The sequence below is a fragment of the Leptopilina boulardi genome, unplaced genomic scaffold (assembly GCF_019393585.1).
Source record: "Leptopilina boulardi isolate dan_hultmark-lab unplaced genomic scaffold, ZJU_Lbou_2.1 LbouV2_121, whole genome shotgun sequence".
Lineage (NCBI taxonomy): Eukaryota > Metazoa > Arthropoda > Insecta > Hymenoptera > Figitidae > Leptopilina > Leptopilina boulardi.
The window spans coordinates 4,802,691-4,823,274 of NW_026137665.1; the positions used below are offsets into that span (position 1 = coordinate 4,802,691).

The 20,584-nt window shown below is 22.9% G+C and overlaps 2 protein-coding genes across 3 annotated transcripts; both read right to left on the reverse strand.

Annotated features, from left to right (window-relative positions):
* Positions 1-674: 674 nt before the first annotated feature.
* Positions 675-7,679, reverse strand: LOC127285409 (ADP-dependent glucokinase). The gene is made up of 5 exons (XM_051311414.1): positions 6,700-7,679; positions 4,061-4,348; positions 3,804-3,940; positions 3,233-3,681; positions 675-1,520 (listed from the first exon to the last, which is right to left on the reverse strand). The coding sequence occupies exons 1-5, from the start codon at positions 7,026-7,028 to the stop codon at positions 1,275-1,277; spliced, it is 1,449 nt and encodes a 482-aa protein (XP_051167371.1). The 5' UTR covers positions 7,029-7,679; the 3' UTR covers positions 675-1,274.
* A 1,129-nt stretch (positions 7,680-8,808) lies between these two features.
* LOC127285398 (zinc finger protein 724-like) lies at positions 8,809-18,756 on the reverse strand. 2 transcript variants are annotated; one of them, XM_051311393.1, is made up of 4 exons: positions 18,361-18,756; positions 18,099-18,231; positions 14,607-15,227; positions 8,809-12,828 (listed from the first exon to the last, which is right to left on the reverse strand). In XM_051311393.1, exons 2-4 carry the CDS (start codon positions 18,186-18,188, stop codon positions 11,188-11,190), a joined length of 2,352 nt encoding a protein of 783 aa, XP_051167350.1. In that variant the 5' UTR covers positions 18,189-18,231; positions 18,361-18,756; the 3' UTR covers positions 8,809-11,187. The 2 variants fall into 2 exon arrangements, with proteins under 2 accessions (XP_051167350.1, XP_051167360.1); XM_051311403.1 differs by having other exon boundaries at positions 18,099-18,286.
* Positions 18,757-20,584: the final 1,828 nt, after the last annotated feature.

Genomic DNA, 20,584 nt, shown 5'->3' on the forward strand with positions numbered 1-20,584 from the left:
TTCGTAAACAGCGGAGAAATATAATTTAATTAAATAATTATTAGACAACAATTAAAGATTTTTATTTTATTTTTTTATAATACAATAACTTTTACATAAGTAAATTGTATAATCTTGGGGTTGCAATAGACCTTCATCAAAAATTTAATATGTTGCTTACTTTTTTTAAAAAAAAAAAAAAAGCATCAATAGATATTATAATAGTAAAAAATAACTTCACCTGTGATTACTAATAAAAAATAGTATAAGTAAAATAAATGCAAATCTCATATTCCATGTTATTCAATCTTATTTAGGTCATTATCAAAACTACAAAGTCACAGAACATTAAAGGATAAAAAAAATTTCATTTTTTTATTTTTACAAGGCCTTAAACGGTCTATTAAAATCTCACAAATGTAAAATATAAATAAATATAAATAAATAAGTACCCATTTTTTAATTATAAATTTATAATCAATATAATATATCTGTAAGTACAATAATAAAATGTTATTTCATTCTATTATCTCACATAATTCGGAATATGTTTTAAATTTATTTTAGAAAATTTTTAAATTTAACATATTGATTACAAATTTTTTTTTCTTTTTTTCTTTTATAATCAAGCAACTCTGTTCAAACGTTTATAATGACCCAGTTATCTTAAATACAATATTTTTTTATAACAAAAAAAAAAAAAAAAAAAAATTAAAGTTCATGTGCACAAAAAATTAAATGCAAAATCACACAATTGACTTTATGCTTGCAAAACATCAAATCTTCAGACACAGTGTGATTTAGTTTACGTATATACATATATTTTATATAAATCTAATTATTCACAATCATATTTTTGATTTCATTGTTCGACGTAGATAATATCACGATGTGTCTTTTTTCTTCTCTAGAAATGTCTTTTTTTTTTAATATTAAAGAAATTCGTTGACTTAGACAATCACCAATCATTAAAAAGAATTATCTTTATAATATGTTCAGTGAAATAATGGCACGATGATTATGTAGACAAAGAAAAAAAAAATTATTTGCTACATAATTCGTTACTTTCAAAAATTTGCTCGTTGCATTTGCTTCACAACAACTACATTTACATACATACCCTATATAAAAAATAACAGCCGATAACGGAATGAAAATATTATGCAAAATGTTTCGTAAATGCAATTATATATATAAAAGAAACGGTTAATCATAATTGTAAGGTAATTTTTAAGCCGTTTTTCGAAACATTTCGTCTTTAAATTGACAAATATTATTTTTTTTTCTTTTTTTTTTTAAATTTGAAGGACTAATCCTGCACTTGAAATATTATCCCCACCACCTGCTGTTTGACTAGCTTTCGTGCAAACTAAAACTGGTGCTATGCAAACTTCGACAAAAATACGTTTATTGTTTATATTAAATGTTTCATCCCAACAGGAGACAGGCTTATTTTCATCAAGAAGTATTCTTGAACCAGAAGATTTTGCAGACGTTGAGAAACTATCGTCCATAATAAGAGTGGCTTTATCTAAATTCACCTTCAAAAAAAAAAAAAAAGAAAAAGAAGGGAAATTATTTGGAACCAATTTTAGAATATCACATTAATCTTTATATTTATTTAATTTAATAATACGGATCGCAAGAATAAATTTTTCAATTTTCCTGACAAAAAAATTATATTAAATTTAGTAATTTTAATGGAAATCTTTAATTTGAAGTTAAAAAATCGTGTTTTTCCTATTATATTTCACTTTTTTCACTAGAACAGGGATCACAGTATTTTTATTTATTTATTTATTTATCAATTAAAATTTGAATAATTTTAAACTTAAGAGGAGGCACCACCACCAATTTTTACCCATTTAAATTTAAATTATTAAACGAGGTTATATTTTTTTTCTTGCATCATTTGGATCCTAAAAACATATAAGGTGGTCAAAAAAAGAAATTTTTTATTTTTAACCATTTTATAATTTTTTATTTTTTAAAAAAATATGTTTTTAGGACCCAAATGATGCAAGAAAAAAATATAACCTCGTTTAATAATTTAAATTTAAGTTGTTCAAACTTGGGTCTGTTACCTCACCTTAAATCAATCAAAATTTGGATAAATCGAAATTCAAACAATTTAAAATTTAAAATTAATTTAAATTCGGATAATTTGAAAGTAAAATTAATTAAAATTAGAACAAATTGAAATTCGAATAATTTTAAACTTAAATCAATTTCAATTTGGATAAATTAAAATTCATATAAAACTTTTAAGTTTCATTTGATTGAATTTGCATTCGATTAAAATTTTAATTAATAAATTTGTTTTGATCAATAAAAATTTGAAATTAATTAATAGTTCCGGATCACTTAAAATTTAAATTTACTTGAACTTTGGATGAATTAAAAATTCAAAATCGAATAAAATTTAATTAAATTGAATTTTAGATGAATTAAAATTTGAACAGTTTCTTTGTATAAATTGAATTGATGATTGATTAAAATTAGAATTAATTTAAATTTAGATTGATTATAATATTTTAATTAATAAATGATATCAACTAATTTAAATTTAGGATTATTATAATTTATCCTAAATAATTTTTAAGTCGATGAAAAATTTTGATAAATTTAAAAACGATTCATTGAAGAAAAAATTTCAGCTTAATTTTGACGTTGTGGAATTGAAAATAAACTCCTTTTTCAGAATTTTATTTTATAATACAAAAAAAAAAAAATTATTAATCGAAATTTACAAAAACTTTATACAGAGGGATTTTTATGTTCCAAAACCCCTAAAAATTTTTTTTTTTTAATGTTTGTTAATAAAGTTTCTAGGATAATTATTAAAAATTCAATTTTATTTTACAATATCTAACTTTTTTGAGCAAAATTCTTTATATAATAAAAAAAGCGCTGAAACTGAATTTTTAAATAATGGCAATTTTTTTTTTGGAAATTATGATTAGAAAAATAATTTAAGGTTCTTCCACAAAATGTATATTTTTTCTATACCAATTAGTTTTTAAAGAACCTGATTTTTTTTTTAGAGAACAAAACTCAGAAAATGAAATTGATTTTCAACTTTGAAATATCAAAATATTGCTGAATAGAATGTTTTGTGGTTTTTTAGGGTCCTTAATGTAATACCACATTACTATCAAAATATTGTTTGAAAATTTTTTTTTTCATAATTCATTGTCATTAAATTAAAAATATAAAAAAAATTTAAAAAATTAAATCTTATAAATTGTCTTACATCTTGTGAGCCACAAACATGTCGATGTGCAGTGAGAGATGCTTTTGCAGCTGCAGCCACTGTATTTTTCCATGAAGAATTTTTAACTGTAAAAATAGCCTGATAAGCTAATGTATGAACGTGAATTCTCGTTAATTCTCTTGAATTATCAATTTTATTTCCCTTAACGCGTATCAATTTAAAGAGCATTCTCATTTGATCTAATATTGTTGCCACACGAGGTGTAGAATCAGTGACTAGCGATATATTTCCATATAATAGAGAATTGTATAAATTTCCAATTTCTTGTTCATTCATACCCAAACTATCAGCAAATGGAATCACTTTATTGCATAGTTCATTCAATAAACTCTGTTCAACAAATGAAGCCATTTCAAAATGAATTTTTGTCGATTTTGGCTGATTAATCATTTGTTTATGAACTTTCATCAATCGACTAGAACGTACACCTATAAATAAAAAAAAAATTTCTATAAAATTACCTTTTCATTTATTAATAGATAATGCAATAAATTTGTATTTAAATTTTTTTTTTTGAAAATTGCTAATTTAAAAAGAAAAAAAATCTAACCGTCCTCAAATGGAAAATTGTCCATCATTTGAAGACCACCAATTACAAGTAAATCTGGTTTAAAATCTGGCAGTACTTTATCAAGTTCTTCAAGAGCACTTATCATTGGATTATTATGATCGTTGTGAAGAATATATCTAAAAATGAAGAAAAAAAAAATTCTAAATCATCAATTTTCTAGCAAAATCGATCAAATTTATATAATACGTATTGATTCTAGTCAAAAAAATAAGTAATTTCTTTATTTATTTTTGCACCTATTAGCCCGTGAACTTTTAAAAGGACCCCAAATTTCGCCACTTTTATATTCAAGTATTAAATGTATATCGTCTCGTTCAACTTCACCGCCTACAATTTTAATCGATTGTGGCATCATTTGTTTCAATGATTTAGTCATTTTTGCAGCTAAAATAACATCACATCCTTCTTTTAGAAAACGAAGTGCCATTACTGCTGCATTACCTCCAATTGTTGAATAAGATGTAGAAATTTTTCTTACTTTCGCCACTAATTCATCGAAAAGAATTCTATTTCCCATATAGCGTCTAAAAATTAAATTCAAGTCAAAAAAATTAAAAATATTTTCAAAAAAAAAAAAAATTGAACGAATTGCCACGAAGCTGAAGTACGCAACGTTTATGATAAACGATTTTTAAAGAAATAATTTTTTAAAATAAAATTTTTTATAATTTTTTGCCTAAAAAATATTTTTTTATAATTTCTTGATTAATGAAAACTACAAGAAATATATTTTAAGCAAAAAATTATAAAAATTTTCATTTTAAAAAATTATTTCTTTAAAAATCGTTTATCATAAACGTTGCGTACTTCAGCTTCGTCGAATTGCCTGGGGAAACAATATGTTTTTTAAAATTCTAATTTTTACCCTGAAATAGTTTTTATATATTTATTTTTACTATATTTTATTTTCTATAGAATTTTTCACGGTAAATAAGAATGTGTAAAGAAAAATGAATCAGCACGTCTAGTTTTTGCGAAATTTTCTCTAATATTATTCAATAGAAAATAGGAAAAAAAAAGAATTTAATAAATTTAAATTTTAACAACAAAGTATTTTTTTCATAATATCAGGTTTTGCACTCGTCAGTTAGTAAATTAGTTTTATATTTGACATTCATTTAACTTATAATAAAACATTAAATTACATTAAATAAAAATTAGGGATTGTCTTAAAAATAATTGTTAATATTTTTTTTTTCACAATAAACAATAAAATTTTACATTTGTAAAAAAGTATCTAATAAATGTTTATAATAAGACACTTAATAGTAAATATAAAAATATTAAATAAAATTAATATATAATTTTTTTGATTTGAAATGAAAACTTATAATAAGACTTAAAAAATTAAATAATTTTGAAAATAATATTCATTAACGAAATGTAAAACAAAAATGGTTTAAAAAACGAAAATTTTGTTTTAAATTAAAAAAAGAAAAAAAAAAAAAAAAATTGAAGAAAACAAAAAATTTGAGAAATTGAAGGAAAAATAGAGAACTTTAGGAATTACAAAAAATTAGAAATTCTTAAAATAAAAAAAAAAAAATTTGCAAAAAAAAGTCAAGATAATATGGAAATCCTTAGAAATAAATGAATGTACAAAAAATTTCTAATTTTTACGAAGCTGAAGTACGCAATGTTTATGATAAACGATTTTTAAAGAAATAATTTTTTAAAATGAAAAATTTTATAATTTTTTTGCATAAAAAATATACATATTTTACATCCTGTAAAATTTATTTGTTAAATTTAAATCATATTTTAAATGAAAAATAAAATTCTAGAATTAAATTTAAAAAATTACAAAATAATTTAAATACCTACATACATGTAAAATAGATATAGAAACTGTTCTTTAATTTTAATTAGAATAATCAATAATAAGTAAAAAATGTTTAATTTTTTTAATTTATTAAACTCAATAATAAATTCAATTTCTATTAAATTATATAGAAAATGTAATATTGAAAATATTTTTGAAAAATTTCTAAAAAAAAAGTAGCTAAATAGTAGCAAACTATAAAAAAAAGTAGCAAATTGTAGCTTTTAGTACATATAAGTGCAAAGCCTGTAAAATAGTAAAACTTTACGTTGGTAAAGTTATGATCAATAATTGAAAAAAAAAATATTTTTCAACTGGAAAAAAATCAATTTTTTACCCTACAAATTATTTTCTTTTAAAAATATTTCATCAAAAAATTCTTCTAAATCGTTCATCATAAACATTATGAATTTAATCGACGTAAAAATTTGAAAATTAACATTTTCATATGAAATATTAAAACAATAATTAATAAAAAATTAAATTGATAAATAAACTGAAATTGTGTAAAAAAAATTTTTAATTTAAAAAGCTATGACATTCATTTGTTAATTACTTGTTTCACAATCTTGAAAAATTCATTGAGTTACACAAATATGACAAATGATAAAATATTGAATGTAAATTAAAAAATTATTTTTAATTGCCTTATCGTATATTTAATCAAATTTTCTTTAGATAGATTTGTTGTTTAAGTTTTAATCTTTTATTTGAATTTCAGTACCTCTTATTTATTTTTTTTTATTCAATATCAAATATTTTAAAAAACATGCTTTCTTGACTTTTTAATACTAATTTTCTCAAAAACTAGCATTTTTTTTTTATAGATTATTATTCAGTGTGAAAAAATCTATATAGAAATTGTTTCCAGGGGTAGAAAAAAATAAATTTCTGTTAGTATAATGAATTAAAAAAATGAAAAAAAAAATATATTACAAATATCAATTTATTTTAAAAATTAAATATTATAAAATATTTGCCTATTGAAATAAATTTGAAAATAAAAAAATGATGAATATATGGAAAAAAAATGACGAAAATAGGTTAACTTACTCGGCAGCAGCTCCATGACGAAAATAATAAGCATAACTCTTGTATAATTCTATATCAGTGTTAATTTCATCAAAGTGCATGGGATTTCCCACATTTTCATTATAACGTAGCAATTTTTTTGCTCTAACTGACACATCTGTGCAAATTCCATAACCTATTGCCACTTTTGGTCTATCAGTAATTTCATATCGGTTTTCTAATTTTTCTAGTCCATGTAAAACAGCAACTAATCTCTTTTGAAGTACATCATCAAAATTTCTATAATATATCGCTATTAATATAATTATTATTGTTAAAAAAGTACCAAATTTCACTCCTATTAATCCCATTTTTCAGCCGCTTAAGCCGCGGTAAAAAAGTAAACTGATGGCTGGCGATCAAATGACACATAACCTATATCCAACGTGTTATGCAGCTGCTGTCAAAATTGACAGATGTACAAAATCGATTTCATCTTGTTATTTTTTTTGTTTTTTTTTTTTCAAAAAACGCGCTAAATTCAACTTTATAATAACAAGAACAGAAAAAATAATCAATTTTTTAATCGAAAAATATTCAAATATATTCAATTCTAAAAAATTGGGAATTGGAAAAAATTCCGTTGAATTAGAATATCAACACTAATTTGTATTTGTATTTGAAAAAATTAAAAATTTATTCAACAATAATTGTACGACATTAATAATAATAATAATTATTACTATTATTATTGAAACACACGCACTATCATTCAAATTATTTATGTAGAAAAGTTTCTTCAAGTTTCTTATTTCTTAAAGACTATTTACTCATTCACAAATCGGTTTATATGGATTGTAATTTTCAGGAAGACCTGCTTCGTGGAGAAATACAATTCGTCGTAAATCTAATTTAAAAGATTAAACCTATTATTACATTACATAGTACAAAATAGGATTAAATATCGTCTCGCACAATGATGAAACAATGATGAAAAAAAATACAATATTTCGATCATTGATTTTCACAAATATAAATAATAATATGTATATAACCTATTATGTCAAATTAAACTATTTTGATAATTTATAAATTAAAATATACAAAGTTCTATATATATATATATTAGTATGGAAGCATTACTTTTGGAAATTATTCTCACTAGTTGTAAAAAATACAAAGAATTAATTAATTTTATAAATCGCACATAAAGTAATTGTGCGGGGCGCATGATTATCCCATAAAAATTATTACTGAGAATTTTCATTTTCAACAATTTCATTACATATAATTATTTTTTACACGAATTTTCATTTTTCAAATTAACATTTGTAAGAATTTCTTTTTTAAAGAATTTTTAATTAACCCTTTAAGAACCAAATGTACAAAAATTTTGCCTAAAGTATGGCAATTTTTTAAACCAACTAAACGCATTAAGAAAAAATTCGCAATATACGTTTCTTATGGTCCAGGAACTGCTCTTTCAAGTGGTGCATCTAAAAAAACCTTAAATTTAAAATTAAACAAATTACAGATAATTATTAATAAAAAAACATGAATTTTCAATGGTTTTTTTTTACTTAAGAATTTTTTTGGGCTATGTACCATTTTAAAATATCTTCCCGAGGTACAAATATCGCGTGAAAAATGTTCAACCTTTGACATGGTGGCATAGATTTAAAAAAAAAAAACTAAATGTCTAAATAATATTGTTAATTAAAGTTGAGATTTTAATAACAAATACGCAGCTATTGTCAAATAATTTTAAAAATTAACGGATTCACTCGAAAAGAGTTACTCGGGGGTTTTCGGGGTAGCTGATTACGAATCTGAAGTCGATTTTCAAAAATTCAAAATGGCGGACGAAAAATTAAAAATTCATCGGATTCACTCGAAAAGAGAAGCCCCGAGTAACGATTTTCGAGTGAATCCGATGAATTTTTAATTTTTTCGTCCGCCATTTTGAATTTTTGAAAATCGACTTCAGATTCGTAATCAGCTACCCCGAAAACCCCCGAGTAATTCTTTTCGAGTGAATCCGTTAATTTTTAAAATTATTTGACAATAGCTGCGTATTTGTTATTAAAATCTCAACTTTAATTAACAATATTATTTAGACATTTAGTTTTTTTTTTTTAAATCTATGCCACCATGTCAAATATTGAACTTTTTTGACGCGATATTTGTACCTCGGGAAGATATTTTAAAATGGTACATTGCCCAAAAAAATTCTTAAGTAAAGAAAAAAACTTTGAAAATTCATGTTTTTTTATAAATAATTATCTGTAATTTGTTTAATTTTAAATTTACGGTTTTTTTTTAGTTGCACCACTTGAAAGAGTGGTTCCTGGACCATAACAAACGTATATTGCGAATTTTTTCTTAATGCGTTTAGTTGGTTTAAAAAATTGCCAAACTTTAGGCAAAATTTTTGTACATTTGGTCCTTAAAGGGTTAACAGAATTCTTTGGCACCGAAATTTTATTTGGCAGAATTCTTAAAACGCCGAATTTTCATTTGTCCGAAATTGCAAATGACCGAACAAACAATCGACAGAAAGATTTTGGCGCAATTTTTAAAATCAACCAATCAAAAATTATCCATAAAATTGTGATTGGTTGATTTTAAAAATCGCGCCAAAATCTTTCTGTCGATTGTTTGTTCGGCCATTTGCAATTTCGGACAAATAAAAATTCGGCGTTTTAAGAATTCTGCCAAATGAAAATTTCGATATTATAAGAATTATATTAAGTAAAAATTTGTTTAAAAAGTAATTCTGTCAAATGTTAATTGGAAAAATAAAAATTCGTCTAAAAAATAATTATATATCTAATAAAATTTTTTAAAATGAAAATTTTAACTAATGATTTTTATGGGATAATTATGCGCCCCGTAATTGTGGCCTGTTTTTAGAAAAAAAAATCATTGAAATATCAGACAAATAATTTTAACAAAAAGTTAGTCCAACTTTTCGAATTTTTTAAAATTTTGAACCATTAAAATTTGCATTTTAATAAAAATTATACAATTTCTTGTCTCAATTTATGTTCAACATAAAATTTAAAAATTATTATTTCTTTGTATAGTAAGAAATTTTTAATCTTTATTCAAATGTAATTTTTAATAATTCAAAATGTTAATAATAAAATTACTCATACTTTTACTGGTAATTTTTTTTGTTAACAATAATGAAAGTTATTGGACCGAATTCGGTAAATTGTTAATAATTATGAAAGTAAAAAATGCCTGAAATATTAGCTGATTTAAAAAAAATTTGTAGAAAGTAGTGGTGGTAGAATTATTTACGTTTTAAGTGACACTGTCATATTGAAATTAATATAACTACGACAAAACTATAGATTTAAATTTAAAATAGGAATTTTGAACTTTTTTTTCAGAAATAATTTTTTATCTTTACTTTTCTCAAAATTTACTCTTATTTTTCAACTTTTATACATTTAGGAATTGTGAAAATAAATTTTTTATTTTCAGTCGAAAGTTGAGGGTTTTTTTTTTCATATCAGCTAAATAGAAATTATTTAATGTTTTAGGGATTTTTTACTTTCATATAGAACAACAATTTACCAAAATTATGAAATTAATAACAAAAAATTTTAATTTCTGACTCGAGCGATTAAGAAATCCCCATATTTAGGGGCGCATGAATTTCCCATATAAATCATTCGTTAGAATCTTCATTTTAAAGAATTTTATTAGAAATAATTTTTTTTTTTTTTTACAAATTTTCAATTTTTGAATTAAAATTTGACAGATTTTCTCATTATTCTTACTTAACAAAATTTTTAGCTATCAAATTTTTATTTTACAGTCATTTTCTTTACATGACTTTTTATTTAAAAGAATTTTAATTTAACAGAATTTTCATTTGTCCGAAATGACAAATGTCCGAACAAAAAATTTACAAAAAGGAGAATTCGGCGCAATTTTTAAAATTAACCATACACGATTTTCTTAATAATTTCTAATTTGTCAATTTTAAAAATTGCGCCAAAATCTCTTTCTGTCGATTTTTTCTTCGAAAATTTGTAATTTTGGACAAATAAAAATTCGGCATCTTAAAAATTCGACTGAATACAAATTCTTTTAAATAAAAACTTATGTAAATAAAATGACAGTAAAATAAAAATTCTGCCAAACGAAAAATTCGGTAGCTAAAAATTTTATCAAATAAAAATTCATATAAAAAGAAAATATGTCAAATTTTAATTTGAAAATTCGTCTAAAAGATAATTATTTCAAATAAAATACTTTAAAATGAAGATTCTAATGAATGATTTTTATGAAAAAATCATATGCCCCAATTTTTAAATAAAAAATGGCATCAGGCTAAAATACGTTTTCATCCTTCTCATCTATTATTACTGGCTTTAATAAAGAAGAATTTACTTCATTATGTAAAATTATAATGTAAAAGATGAAAAATTTTCTATAATTTAAACAAAATTTCTCTCATTTATAAATATACCAATAACTATATTTTGTTTTCACTGATACTTAGATGAAAATTTTTTACACATGACCAATTTGAGAATTGAAATTTGTCCCTCCACCAATAATTAATACATTATCAATCTCTTTTGTTGTTTTCGTATGAATTCTCATATGTTTCTTTAAATTATCCAATCGATTACATCGTCGATCACAAAAATCACATTGATATGGCATAGAATTACTATGCACAATAATATGTCCATTTAAATGACTAACTTGTTTAAATTTTTTCCCACAAATATTACACGTATATGGTCTTTCATTCATATGCGCCGATGCAATATGCGTTTGAAGATTTGTTTTTCTAACAAATGTCGCTTTACATTCATCACATTCAAATGGACGTACATTGGCATGAATTGCCAAATGTGATTTTAAAACATTTTTATGTTTAAAATTTTTCTCACACAAATGACATTGAAATGGACGTTCATCGGTGTGAACTTTTTTATGAACTGACAAATGCGCCAATTGTTTAAACATTTTTGCACAAATTTCACACTGATATGTTCTACCATTTTCGTGTGCTGCACTCACGTGTCGTCTTAATGTATCGGCGAGTGTATATTTTTTACCACAAATTTTACAAACAAATGGCTTTTCATTAGTGTGTGTCAATAGATGGCCATTGAAATTTCTTTTTTCTAAAAATCTTGCACCACAAATATCACATTGATATGGTTTATCGCCATTGTGTATGTACATATGTTTTTTTAATGAATTCGCTAAACTAAAGCGTTTTGAACAAATTGCACATTGAAATCGTCGTTCACCAGTGTGAACCAACATGTGAGATTTCACATGTCCTGATTGTTTAAATCGTTTACCACAAATATCACATTCATAATGTCGTTCTTGTGTGTGTGTTAAAATATGTCTTTTTAAAACACTTTTGGTGGTGAATACTTTTTTGCAAATATCACAGTCGAAAAGACGAGGTTTTGTTAGATTAATGTTTTTTTTAAGAAACGACGACATTGACGAATCATAAGGATGAATTTCCGAATGTATTTTTAATGCATCTAGAGATTCAAATTTAACACCACATTGATTACATTGTAATGATCTGTAATCAGTGTGCGTTATTGAATGTTGATTAAGATGACCGTGTTGTTTAAAACTTTTATTACAAATTTCACAATTATATGGCCTTTCATTTGTATGTGAACGAATGTGTCTTTTTAATACACTTGGAAATTCAAATTTTTGACCACAATAATTACATTCAAGTGTTTCGTTTAATTTCAATTTTTTCAATTTTTTCCCATGAGATTCGAATAATTTTTCTGAAATAGCAATTTTTTTTGAAACAATTTTCACTTTTTGTTCGTCGAGTGAATTTTCAATATCAATGTCAGTGGAAATTTCATTGTGAAATTCTTGTACATGATTTTTATAAATGGCTTGAGTGCGAAATTTTTTTGAACACTTTAAACAATCAATTGATTTTTTGTGCGATTTCAAATGATTTGCTAAATGTCCCGCCATTGTAAATTGTTTTGGACAAAATTTACATTTAAATGTATGATTGTTTCTTGTTTTTCTTAAAGAAATTAATTTATCGACTTCATCTGAATCATTTCCCAATGATTCGATTTTTACTGTTGTCAAATTTCTTTTCGAATGTTTTATCGATGAATTTTCAATTGTTTCGGTATTCTAAAATTAAAATAATAATATTTTATTATTTATTAATATTAAATTTGAATTTCAGATATTACAAAAGTTAGATCAATTAAAATTTAGATAAATTAAAATTCGGTAAATTTAAAACTTAAACCATTTATAATTTGAATAATTTGAAATTAACAGGCCTCGGATTGACTTAAAGGTACAAAAAAAGTCGTTTAGTCAATTTATATTCCAAAAAAAGTCAATTTTTTTTTATTTTAACAAAAAAGTTTTATAGATTTTTGAATAATTTTTTTAAAAATAATATAATAATAATAATTTTGGAAGAGTTAAAGTTAAAATTTTTAGAAATAATTGAATTTCAAAAGGTTTTGTTATTTTTTAAATAATAATTAAATTTTACAAAGCTAAAAATAATTTATCCAATAATTTTAGATAACATTTTTTTAAAGGAGGTAATTGAATTTTTAAAGATTTACAATTGAGATATTTGAAATTAATTGAACTTCAAGTGATTTTTAATTACAAAATGTAATGTAAATGTAATGTAAAATTACAAAATTTTTTGAAAAATAGTTTCAGGTAGTTGAATTTTCGAAGAATATTATAAAACTAGTTAAAAATAATTGAATTTCAGGAGAGTTATAATAAAAATTACTAATTTTAAAAACTTTTAAATGGAAAATTTTAGAACCTTTTAAATTGAAATTCAATTGAAAAGTTTGAAAATAATTGAATTTTAGTTGATTTTCGATTGAAAATTTTTGATAATAATTGAATTTTAGTTGATTTTGAATTGAAATTTTTGGTAATTTTATTTGAAATTTTTTTTTTTTAATTATAAATAATAATTATTAAATTTCATAAAAATTTTAATTGATAAATAGTTTAAAATAATTGAATTTGTGATGAATTTCATTAAGATTATTAAAAATTATTAATTTAGTGAAGAACTTTACTTTTTGAAATTTGTTAAATAATTGAAACAAAGTGAATCTGAAGATCTGCATTTCATACTAAAAAAAAACGTATTTTGTTTAAAAATTTTGTAAAAAAAAAAATGTAGAAAAAAAGTCGAAAAAGTCGCATTTTATTAAAATAAGTCGAAAAAAGTCATATAATCCGAAGCCTGAATTAAGTTTATTAAATTTAGGATAAATTGTAACAAGAGTCAATCGAAATTTGTACCAATTGAAATTCGTATAATTTGAAACTTAAATGAATTAAAATTTGGATATTAAAATTCGAATAATTTGAAACTTGAATAATTAAATTTTTTTGATGAATTGAAAATTAAATCAATTAAAATTTAGATAAATTAAAATTTGGTAAAAATGTAAAAAATATAAATCTATTAAAATTTTGAACAAATTGCAATTCGAATAATTTACAATTTAAATCGATATATTTTTAAATAAATTGAAATTTCGTTAATATTTTAAGTTTTGATCCATTGAATTTGCACTTGATTAAAACTTTAATTAATGAATTTGTTTTCACCAATAAAAATTACAATATTGATTGAAAGTTGGATCACTTGAAATTTTAAATAAATACTTAGATTAAATTGAAATTTGGATTGATTATTTGAATCGAATATTAAATAAAATTAAAATTTTGAATATATTTAACTTTTAAATTAATTAAATTTTTGTATTGATTGTATTGATTGTTAATTAGAAATAGAATGAATTTAAATTTAAATCGATTTCAATTTTAATCAAGAAATGCTTCAAATAATTTAAATATTTAGATTTATTAAAATTTGTTAAAAATAAATTTTAAATTGAAAAAAAGTTAATTACCTCATTGTTAATTTGATCGTCAAAATCGTGATCATCTGAAATAGATGAATTATCATCTTGAATATCTATTTCCGATTTAAATTTTCTTGTTAGAGACTCACTGCTTTTTATTTCTCTATCATTTGAATAAAAATCATCAAAAATATTTCTTTTAAAATATGATTCATATGGATATTTATTATTTTCAGTAGAAAATGTTGCATTTTCCATTACTTGAATAAATTTGATACTTTCAATCCATGTTTTATGGGGATTTTTTGTCAACCAAGATTTAATGATAGTTGGAAAATTTCTTTCATTTTTAAATTTTACAATATCATCGGAAATTATTTTCAAATTATTCCACAAATTAAATAGTTCATTTAAAATTTGTTTAGCATAATTTTCACCATTTTCCGATTGTAAAATTTCAGGAACACCAATTATTGTCATAACATCTAAAAGTTTTATTGCCACCTCTTTTGGATTATTACTTTGTAATGCTTTTAAAACAATATATCTTGATATTCTATCTTCATAAACAAATAGATATTTATAGTGAGAAATATCCTCGGACATTTTAATAACATCAATTTGTCCTCTATTTGCATTTTTAATTTGTTCATTTGACTGTGAACGTGTCTGTAAAAAAATTGGAAAAATTATTTTCTATTTTACATATACATATATTTTGCTTGCAGATTGTAAAATTTAAAATATCTTAAAATTAAAAAAAATAAATGAATTACATATAATAATGGAAATATAATAGGTATATAATTTGAAGTTTGAAAAATGTATTTTTCTACTATATTTCACTCTCTTTACTAGAATATTTTTTCCTTGATAATAGATAAAAAGGTGAATTATTTACCTAAAGTAGATGACAAAAAGATGATGAAAAACTGATAGTTAAAACCAATTAACGTGCAAAATAACTAATTTGTATCTATTCAAATTTTTATTAATTGATATTTTTAATCAGTGACGAAGCTGAAGTACGCAACGTTTATATAAACAACTAGCAAAATTAAACGCGCGCAATCGCGCCAAATTGAGTATTTAATTATTTGTTCTAAAGAAATTAAAGATTAGTAATGTTAATAATAATTTAATTTATTGAAATATTATTACATATTAAATGATAATAATGAAAATTATATGTTTACAGGCCTCGGATTATACGACTTTTTCCGACTTTTTTCAAAAATACGACTTTTATCGACTTATTTTAATAAAATGCGACATTTTTTTTACATTTGAAAAAAAATGTAAATAAAATACATTTTTTTAGTATAAAATGTAGATCTTCTTCAGATCTTCTTTAATTCAATTATTTAACAAATTTTGAACTAAAATGATTCTTCACTAAATTAATTATTTTTAATAATTTTAAAGAAATACATCACAAATTCAATTATATCACAATTATTTTTCAATTAAAATTTTTATGAAATTTAACAATTGTTTATAATTAAAAAAAAAATATATCACAATAAAATTGAATTATTTTTTAAAAATTTCAATTCAAAATAAACTAAAATTCAATTATTACCCGAAATTTTAATTCAAAATCAATTAAAAATCCAATAATTATCCAAAATTTTCAATTTAAAATTTAATTATTTACCAAGTTTTCAATTTAAAATGAAATAAAATTCAATTATTTTCTAAAATTTCTATTCAAAATTAATTATCCAAATTTTCAATCAAAAATGAACTTAAATTAAATTATTATCCAAAATTTCAATTCAAATTCAATTATTTCCCAAAATTTTCAATTCAAAATGAACTGAAATTCAATTATTTTCCAAATTTAAAATCAAATAAAATTTCATTATTCTCAAAAATTTGAATTCAAAATTAATTGAATTTTCAATAATTTGAATTTAAAAGCATCTAAAATTTAATTATTTCTAAAATTTTCCATCGAAAAATTTTTTTTTTTTGAAATTTAATAATTGCAATTATAACTCTAAGGGAATTCAATTATTTTTAACTATTTTAATAATATTCTTTGAAAATTCAACTATCTGAAACAATTTTTCAATTAAAAATGATTTTCAAATTATTGTATTTTGTCCGCATTTTCTAATAAATTTTTAGTGAAATCATCTAAAATTTTAATTAAAAATCACTTAAAGTTTCAATTAATTTCAAAAATCTCAATTTTAAATCTTTAAAAATTCAATTAAATTTAAAAAATGTTTTCCAAAAATTGTTTGATAAATTATTTTTAGTTCTGTAAAATTTAATAATTGTTTGAAAATTAACAATATCTTTTGAAATTTAATTATTTCTAAAAATTTCAACTTTAACCCTTCGAAAAGGATTATTATTAAAAAAAAATTTTTATTTAAAAATCTGTAAAATATTTTTGTTAAAATAAAAAACAAATCCACTTTTCTTTGGAATATAAATCGACTAAAACGACTTTTTGTGTCTTTAAGTTGATTCGAGGCCTGTGTTTTTATAATTAATATTTAATAGGTATTCGTTGGCCCCTGGTACCTTAAAAATTAATTTTTAAAAATAAATTTTTTTCAAATTACTATCTTGTACGAAATTTCCTGGCGCATCTTTTTTCTCATCATAAATTTTTTGTATTTGTATACAATTTTTGAATCAATATACAACTTTTAAAAAAATTTCGTTGGTAAACGTTGTGTACTTCAGCTTCGTGAATTGAATTTTCGAATTTGGAATTTTAAAGAAACTTATTCCGAAATTTGGAAACACAATTATACAACTTTGGCAAAAATGAGAAAAAGAATTGTCAAAATTTGACACGTCATAAGATTACTATTAAAAAAAACACGTGAAATCAGAAAAGGCCAACTTCAAGTTAGGACAGAAGGACAGACCAAGCATTTTATTATTATATAATTTTTTAAAATGAAAAATTCTATAATTTTTTGCATAAAAAATATTTTTTTATAATTTTTTGATTAATCAAAACTACAAGAAATATTTTTTAGGCAAAAAATTATAGAATTTTTCATTTTAAAAAATTATTTCTTTAAAAATCGTTTATAAATAAACGTTGCGTACTTCAGCTTCGTTAATCAGTGATTGAATTATTAATAGTTTAAAATTTGGATAAATTTAAACTTAAGACAATTACAATTTGGATAATTTAAAACTTAAATTAATTAATATTTGCATTATTTTAAACTTAAATCAATTAAAATTTGAAAAAATTGAAATTCGGATAATTAAAAAAAAATATCCTTGGCTACTCTGAATTATGTAATAATATTTGCTTTTTGTTAAAACAAATTTTTTTCATAATAACTGTATATAATAAAAAGACCTAATAATATTTATTTTTAAATTTTTCTATGATGAAAATTATTGTTTGTAGCCACTGTTGTTGATATCTAATTGATTTTAAGACGACGATTTAAAATTAAATTAACAAATAATTATTTTAAAAAAATTTTTATTGGTAATTACAAGAATAAAATACGATAATAAATGCAAAAATTATAATTAAATATAATAAATGAATACCTTTTTTATTAAATTTACAGAATCTTTGTGATTATCCTCGGAATGCGAATCGAACTGATGCTTTTCAACGAGTGTAGATGAAAATGACATTTTTGCGAAATCAAAAATTCCTCATTCTTTGCTTCAGGTTAGTCTTTAATTAAAATATGTATTTATATATTCAATTTTTAATTAAATAATATAGTATACTGTTTTGAACAGAAAACCGGCATTCAGAGATAAATTAATAGGAAGATTATATATTTGTATACAAGAAACTAACCTCTAAAAGTATAGAATTAAAAATCTATATTTATAAAGAGCATTTTAAGGTGAATTACTTAATTGTACACATAACATATATTAGTTTCTCGTTACTGAACTAATTAAATGTAAATTATTTAGTGAATTAAATTCTTTTTAATCAAAAACATTAATGTTTTGTTTTAACACAAAACAAACACAACTGTACACGCAGGAAACAAATCACGTACTACACATACACATACACAAGTGTGAAATACAGCACCAATGGAGTCAAAGTAAATAGTCAAATAAATAATATAGTAAATAGTCAAAAGAAATAAAAAAATTTAGAAATTTATATTCATAAATATTGATGTAAATTTTTTAACGTAAAAAATTATTTTTTGGTTGTTAAATAATTTTGAATTATGTACTATATTATATCAGGGATGGGTGATTGTAACATCTAGGTGGTCTTCTTAGCAGCAGGTTCGACTACGTAATTACGTATGTTACTTAAATGACGTAATGTAAGTCACTTGAGTCACACACACAACGTTAAAGAAGTGTTATAACACTCATGCTCATAACCTTACTTTTTCATTACTTTTGATTTCTACGTCGTCGAAAGTAATATGTTCGAATTTCTATATCAATATTTATAAAATTTTATATTAATTCAATTTTCATATTTAATAATTTTCTTTTAAAAATTAATTTAAAGTAAAGGTAAACATAATACATGTACTATAAAAAGGTAGAAATTCAACAAATTCATGTGACGGCCGTCATTAGACTATTATCAAATAAATATTTATAATTTTATGAGGTATCAAAAATAAAAATAAATAAATAATGTACACTCAAAAAACAGAAAGCTCAGAGTATAATTTCAAAAAAAAATTTTATTTTTTCATTACAAACATAAAAAAAGTTAACGATGTTTCGCAGTACAGCTTTTTGTAAAAATATTTATTGAACAATTAAAAAAAAAAAAAAATTATAAGTGCCATTACATGAGTTTTTTTTATCACTTTTCGGAGTAATCTCATCTAATTAAATGGAATATTTTTTTTATAATATTTATTAATATAAAGGTCCAAAATAATCACTTTTTAACTCTAGAAGGAGTACCTAACTGAATTTTCTCACCCTCTCAAGGGTAACTGCCCACACAGCACAACATCTTACACCAGGCCTACAGCAGGCTTACATGTAAGGTTTGTAAGGTAACATCGTAAGCCCATAGTAGACTTACAGTAAACCTAAAATGTCCGCCTTACAGTAAGCTTACATGGTAGGGTCGAGGTAAGCTTACACGGTAAGGTCGAGGTAAGCTTACACGGTAAGGTCGAGGTAAGCTTACATGGTAGGGTCGAGGTAAGCTTACATGGTAGGGTCGAGGTAAGCTTACATGGTAGGGTCGAGGTAAGCTTACATGGTAGGGTCGAGGTAAGCTTACACGGTAAGGTCGAGGTAAGCTTATGAGTAAAGGCTGTGGTAAGGTTATTATTAAGTTGTAAGGTTGAGGTAAGGTTGTGGTAAGCTTACAAGGTAAGGCAAGTTATATTCAAATAATAATATTAATAATAAATAAATATTCAATAAAAAAATTTTTCTTTTGCCTTATTCTATTTTGGGAACCTATCATTTCGCAGAAAGTTTTGAAAACAAATTTGGGAGGAGTAGGATTCGAACCCGGGACCGAAGTATATACCTAACAACCTAACCAACTGAGCTAAACGGGGAACTGACAATGAGAAAAGTAATCTTGCTTTTAAGGAGTTGATTATCTTCTTGGTTCCACTTTAAAAGTAAGATTACTTTTCTCATTGTCAGTTCCCCGTTTAGCTCAGTTGGTTAGGTTGTTAGGTATATACTTCGGTCCCGGGTTCGAATCCTACTCCTCCCAAATTTGTTTTCAAAACTTTCTGCGAAATGATAGGTTCCCAAAATAGAATAAGGCAAAAGAAAAATTTTTTTATTGAATATTTATTTATTATTAATATTATTATTTGAATATAACTTGCCTTACCTTGTAAGCTTACCACAACCTTACCTCAACCTTACAACTTAATAATAACCTTACCACAGCCTTTACTCATAAGCTTACCTCGACCTTACCGTGTAAGCTTACCTCGACCCTACCATGTAAGCTTACCTCGACCTTACCGTGTAAGCTTACCTCGACCTTACCGTGTAAGCTTACCTCGACCCTACCATGTAAGCTTACCTCGACCCTACCATGTAAGCTTACCTCG